The following is a 7,087-nucleotide window of genomic DNA, read 5'->3' on the forward strand; positions in this document are numbered from 1 at the left end:
CTCAGGTATCTCTCTACATCTTCCACCTAAGCCTTTTCTTTCAATCTCAAAAAAACTCAAGCGAGTCGCCAGATTGGGCGACTTGCTTGACTTTGGACACTCTCAACAATTTTACTCTAGTAGTTTGAGGTTTCTGGTAATTTATTAAAATTACAAATTGGTCTTTCTGTTGAACTTCTTGGAGATACTTTTAGTCCTCTTTCTTTTTTTTCTGTTTTGAGAGTTTATCAATAATATCTTTCTCTTCTTAAAAAAAAAATTTAATTTAACATGAAATTGCACTTCCAAACTAATATAGGTGAAAAAAGAGTAATAGAAACATATAGGGTTAAGGTGTAAAAATACCCCTAACGTTTTGGGTCAGGAACAATTTTACCCCTAACGTCTAAAATGGTGCAATTTTACCCCTAATTTTTGTAGCCAAGAGCAATTTTACCCCTAACGTTGGTAAATTGGATCAATTTCACTATTATAAAATACAGTCATTTTTTTTTTCTTTATTTTGCACCAATTGCATATCAATTTGTTCTAAAAAAAGAATATAGTGTTTTTTGTAATTTAATAATAAAATTGGAGATTAATATTTATAAATTCAGTGAATTTTTTGAATTTTTTTTGTCTAATTCGTACAAAAGACAATATATTTTTAATATTTTTTTCACATCTCAACATATGTTTGTGATTTGTTACTAATAAAATAACGCATGTGTGAAGTGTAAATGACAAGATTCATAACCGAGAAGACAGTTTGATGAATTATTTCTCAAATTGACCCAATTTATCAACTCGTGGCTTCCAACATTAGGGATAAAATTGCACCATTTTAGACGTTAGGAGTAAAATTGCTCCTGACCCAAAATGTTAGAGGTATTTTTGTACCTTAACTCAAAAATATATCAATAAAATTGGTTATAATGATATCTTACAAACATATTTGAACCATGATATCTTACAAACATCATACAAAAACATTTTAAATTAGCTAAACTATGATATCTTAAGTCTCCCTAACTCATGTTCATTTTTTTTATTATAAACAAAAATCATATTTGAACCCCTCTAAACTTTTTAAGCTTTTAAAGGTTAAGCTCCTAATCTTCAATTTTTACATGCATTGAACTATTCACTCATGCATTGAACCATTCATTAACGATTTAGTTAAAGGAGCCCCGGGCTCAATATGTGTAAAAATTGAAGATCAAGGATTTAATCCTTCAAACTGTTATAGTATAAGGATATAATCTGAAAAATAAAAGATTAGGAGTTCAACTCTTATAACCGAGAAAGTTTAAGAGTTTAATTATGGATTTCACCATTCTAAAAATAGATGAGTAGACTTAAATTAGGCTTGAGAATTGATGTCAAAGCCCAACATGAGTGCCTGAAGCCGCAAAAGAATTGGGCCTGATCGGGCCTAAGGCAACGGAAAGCAAGAAACAGTAAAATGAGGACGAATTCAAAGCAAATCCAAGTAATTAAAAACAGAGCTTATGCCCCTTATTATTATTTTTCGTGTAGATCTGATTAATCCTTTTTTATTTATGTGGGTCTGATTAATCGATTTGAACACTCTTTAAACCGATTGAAACGCCCTTTAAATAAATCTTTTTGCCAATTAATAAGATTTTAGTTGTACAATGAGAAAGCAACTCTAAACTTTTGGGTTTTGAGATATTTATGTGTTATTTGATTAGGAATGAAAAAGCTCTGAAAATAGCGTTTTGGAAAATCGAAAACATATTTCCATTGGAAATGTCATTGCAAACAAACAACTTTAATTCTTGAACTTCAACGGAAAAAAAAAGGTTAGAAAAATGCAAAGTTCAGGGGACGTAATGTACTATTTTCAAGTTTAGGAGCATAATGAAATAAGAGCAGAGTTCAAAGGCCCATGGGTGTAATTTACTCTTTAAACGCTACTAACCTGTACTCTAGTTTAAGACCATATCCAGAGATCTGTATGACTCCAAATCTAGAAGCTATTCAGAATAAATAGCTGAATGGATCATCTGTAATGAAAAATTTGGTGAGGAACAGAAACAAATACATGTCTACATGTTAATCCTAACATGATCAACCTCAATACTAACTATATAACAGTAAATATACAGAATAAGACCGCATCATCCTACTCTACTCCTACATCAAGGTTGCTGTTAGCTATTTTTCCAATAAACAGGGATTCCCTACTTTTGTAAAAGGCTATAGAAGGTCCCTAACCAAACACCTAAAACTCTACCTTTTGAAGTGAAAAGACAAACAGGAACATAAAAATAAGCAAACAAACATCCCCTCAATTATAACGGACACTTGATTTATGAGAAGACAATAATAAATTAGATTAGGCAAAATAAAAGAGCAGTTTCATAAGGATTGAATGAACATTTGGAAAAAGAAAAAATACCCAAATGAAGTTCATTTTTGCTTCTTTTACAATTGACTGCTTTTATTCATAAGGATAGAATAAACATCAGGCAGAAAAATGAAATAACCAAATGAAGTTCATTCTAACTTTTACACATGTTAGGCCCTTGAAACAAATAGAAGACACCATATTCAGACTGCATTTGACAATCAATATATTCAAAGCATTTAAGTGAAATAACAGAGAATCAATCAGCATTGTTGCAACTCAAATTCTTCATGCTTGAACAATTTATGAGACACAAGGAAAATGCAAGATGAAATCAAAAAAACAAGATCTAAACAGGCCAGAACACAATGACAGAGTAATTGGCTGTCTCTAAAATTGCAGTACCCTTCTCCAAATTGAGTCTCCAACCAATATTGTATGCAAACTACAGAACTAACTTAACAGGGTACCTGTCAATACAATCATCCCATGGATTATTAGTAGAGGGCTTAACATTCCTCATAGCCTTCCACACCGCACTGTTACACTTAAAACCACTTCCGAAAGCTATCTGCCACACGCGATTTCCCTTCCGCATCCTTCCCTTTGCCTCAGTATAAGCTAACTCATACCAAATTGAGCTCGATGAAGTGTTGCCGAATCGATGCAGAGTCATTCTAGATGCCTCAACATGTGTAGGCAGAAGTTGCAGATTCTTCTCAAGCTCATCAATCACAGCTCTTCCTCCGGCATGTATACAGAAATGTTCAAAAGCAAGCTTGAAATCCGGAATATAAGGCTTCACCTTGGCATTGAATAACTTCTTAGCAACCAAAGTTGCAAAGAACAAAAGCTGCTCACTTATTGGAAGAACCAAAGGACCTAAAGTGGTGATATTAGTCTTAAGTGCTCCACCAGCAATTGCCATTAAATCTTTTGACAAAGAAACCCCAGTTTTCCCAGCATCATCCTGCTCCTGATAAACACACCTGAAAGCCTTATCGTCTGCTCCCCGATGGGTTCTAACCACATGAACTAGTTTATACTTAGCCCTCCTCTTATCTACTGATTTATTTGACAGCAAAACAGCAGCACCCCCAACTCTAAACAAACAGTTAGGTATTAGCATTGATTTTTTGTTCCCAAAGTACCAATTCTGTGTAATGTTTTCTGTACTAACAACAACAGCATAAGTATTCCTGTGAATTCGTAACAAATCTTTAGCAAGATCTATAGATATAACCCCAGCACTACAGCCCATTCCCCCTAAATTGAAGCTCAAGATATTTCCCCTCAATTTATACTTATTAATAATCATAGCAGAAAGTGAAGGTGTGGGATTAAATAAACTGCAATTCACAACAAGAATACCAATATCTTTAGGCTTGATATTAGTATTAGCAAATAGATTATCCAATGCACCAAACATAACCTGTTCCGCCTCTTCCCTTGCTGTTGCCATTGATGGCCTAGGTGGAATTGAATGCATAGCTTCAGGAGCATAAGTTTCTTCACCAAGTCCCGATCTCTCGAGAATTTTGCGCTGAAATTCCAACGAAGAATCATCGAAATCACCAGTGAGTTTGGAATGCTCCATGAATTGTTGATACTTGACCTTGAGATGCGGGGGAGGCTTGTAACAAGCATAATCAACTAAATAAACGGATCTAGGTCGACTCATGATATAAACGGTGCATCCAAAAACAAGGAAAACTGAGCAAACAACGACGCTAAGGAGATTGTATTGAAGTTGAATCCATAACTGTCGAACATCGTCTGGATTCAATTGAGAAACTTCAACGAAAATGACCGCTATTAAAGGGATCAAACAGAGAGTGAACAAGTAAGTCATAAGATAATGATAACCCAATTTGACATATTTAAGATTGACACTCTGTAGAAAATCAGGTAATCGTCGAGATTGGTTGATCTGGAGTCCGGCAGGGGAGGATTCAGAGCTCATATTTGAGAGCAAGAGTGAAGAAAGAAATGGGGGTTTTGAGTGGAAACACAAGATCGAAAGCTCGAGAGTGTTTAAATAGATGTGAGGGACATAGAAAGATACGGATCCCTGAAAGTAGGTGAGTTTGATACAACTGCAACAACGACCACTGATCCTCTAATAAGTAATAATGGACAATTGTAGAGGAACACGTACAAAGCTTGATGTCAGACTGCTACTCATTAATGGAAATGAAAAATGGTGGAGGAGAGAGAGAGAGCAGATTGGTTATCGAAGAGGAGATGAATTGAAGAAGAAGATGAAGAAGATGAGATGGGTCGTCTCCCTCTCTTTCCTCCCTCTATCTCTCTCACTCTCTCTCTTCTCTCTCTCTCTGAAATCTTCGTCTTGATTTGATATGATTATTATTTCAATTTTACAAAATATAGTAAAAATTTACTTCCATACGTAAGAATGGAATACATAGGTATCAACACCAATTTTAGTATTTTACAACGATGCATAATTTGTCCTTTAACAGTTCATGGGAAATGTGAATACACCCTTTGTAACGTTGTGAAAAATCCTCGATATTAAGGAATTCGGATTTTTTTTTATTAGGGTACATATTACACAGTTTGCTGTTTGCTGTTAAAAAATATTATAGGTGTAAAATTCAAATAGGATGTATCGAATCATACGCCTACAACTCTCCATTTTAAAGTAAAAAGTCAAACAGAATGAGAAAAATGAGTAATCAAACACATCTTTAGTGAGATTCGGACATATGTTCGTTACCGGGATAGTTTAGGGAGACTGGGTGTGTTAGAGATTTTTTTCTTTGTTCAACCTATAAAATACAGCTTGGTCGGACTCTGATAAAAAGTACTCTTCAAGTCAGTTCTAGTCTGAAAGATAAAAAAAATTAAAATAGTAAGGGTCTATATATTTCTATTATATCGTACCTTTATGGAGGGAGTTTATAGTTTTTTATATAGGAGCCGAGACTCCTAATCTAACTAAACCGGACTTTGATTCTATTATAGAATGGACTCTCAGAGAGACAAACTTCCTTATTTCGTGGTACTATATCCAGGTGTGTTAAGGACTCCTGAGTAAAATAAGGGAGTGATTGTTTACTCCGTTTTCTCTCATGATTTGCCTTTTCATATTAAAAATGAGAGTTTCAGGTGTTTTGGTTAGGGAACTGATGTTTGCCTTTTATACATGAAAAGTAGCAAACTGTAACAGTAAACAACAAATAACAACAGGTAAACCAAACACACTTAGGACAAGGAATCTCAATTGAAGAGGAAGAATCTTCTGGAAGCACGGACCGAACGTACAAAAAAAGGAGAATGATTCAGTGGTATCTCTCAGGCTATATCTCTAAAATATTCACATTTGTTATTAGAAGGCCCACCCCTGTGAAATGTTGCCTTGAGGTTCTTTAAAATGACAAAATGAGTAGGTTTCCTGCTTCTCGAAAACAAAGATAATGACCCTTATTATCTAAGCTCGGCTTCAATAATATCCCAAGATCAATTGGATGGACTGAAAAAGAAACACCATTGGTTGAATGAATGTGAATGTATCATTCCCAAACCAAAAGACATGGTGCACCTTCCACATGCATCCTACTTTGCCATTTTAGTGCTCCAAGTGAGTTTGGGATTCTCATATCTACTTAGAGCCCACTGTCGAACCCAGATTCGTCCTAATGTGTGGTTGGAGTTGGTCTGCCCACTACGCTGATAACCCTTTCAAATGACGGCTAAAAATCATCGTCCATATGAAAATAAAACTGTCGCGGGACTCACTACGGTTTGATGAGGCTTCAGATGACAGTTGCCTTTTGTCATTTGAAATAATGGCACACAACATCAGTCTATTTGTTCTCTATCATCTTACGCACAATGCGATGACAATATATTTATTACCTCTCGTCAAATCGATGACCCTTGAATGATTACCTATTTAATAAATATGTCAAAAACTTTATTGGAAATTGTCTTCTTATTTACGCGATGGCAGTTTGCATATTTAAGTTTGTCTTTATAGCATGTTTCAGATAACATAGGTCTTAATTAATCATATCAATGTATATTTATTCAGATGACAGATGGTATCCGTTATTTGTCTTTGTATTGATGTTAATATGATTTTTTTTTAATTCAGTATGGCTTTTAAGCCATTTTCTGGTTTTTTCATCTATAAATAATTTGCGTGCAGGTACGGAGCAGGGTGTTGGAGTCAAACGAGCAGATTATGTCGTTCCTAACGTGTCAATGCTGCAAATAGCAAGAGAAGATGAAGCATCTTTGTTGTTATGTTGGCAGCCTCATGTTGCTCAATGTTACAAATTGAATTATGATGCGGCCTTTTCAATTCAATCCTATAAGAGATCCTTTGGTATGCTTGTTCGATATTGTAATAGTCTGGTCAATTTATTGTTGGTCCCGTGTGATTAGTTCCAAGGGGGGGTTAGGAACTAATCTAACTTTTTCAAAATTTAATTAAGCTGACTTAATATATTTTCTTAAGTTTGTCAACTCAGCTTTGATCAGCACGGCCGATTGTAACGTAAGATAGCTTTAGTCAGATATTGACTAGAACTATTTTACATATGAGTTGGAAATTGACACTTTTGTGGTCAGCTTCCAACTCAGCACTCTTATTTACTCAATATCAATTTAGACAATTTATATGCTGAGTAAATGTAACAAGCAACACATACAGATATATATATATATATATATATATATTGAGAGAGTTAGAGATTACTCAGCACG

At 34.7% G+C, this 7,087-nt stretch overlaps 1 protein-coding gene across 1 annotated transcript; it reads right to left on the reverse strand.

Annotated features, from left to right (window-relative positions):
- Window positions 1-2,597: 2,597 nt before the first annotated feature.
- Window positions 2,598-4,715, reverse strand: LOC136208656 (3-ketoacyl-CoA synthase 4-like). Its single transcript, XM_065999749.1, has one exon. The coding sequence runs from the start codon at window positions 4,314-4,316 to the stop codon at window positions 2,799-2,801; it is 1,518 nt and encodes a 505-aa protein (XP_065855821.1). The 5' UTR covers window positions 4,317-4,715; the 3' UTR covers window positions 2,598-2,798.
- Between the last annotated feature and the right edge of the window lie 2,372 nt (window positions 4,716-7,087).

The sequence above is a fragment of the Euphorbia lathyris genome, chromosome 10, assembly GCF_963576675.1.
Source record: "Euphorbia lathyris chromosome 10, ddEupLath1.1, whole genome shotgun sequence".
In the NCBI taxonomy this organism is placed as follows: Eukaryota; Viridiplantae; Streptophyta; class Magnoliopsida; order Malpighiales; family Euphorbiaceae; genus Euphorbia; species Euphorbia lathyris.

Bases quoted from the DNA above. Each gene is read 5' to 3' on its own strand.
- LOC136208656 (XM_065999749.1), bottom strand. From the start codon at position 4,316: ATGAGCTCTGAATCCTCCCCTGCCGGACTCCAGATCAACCAATCTCGA.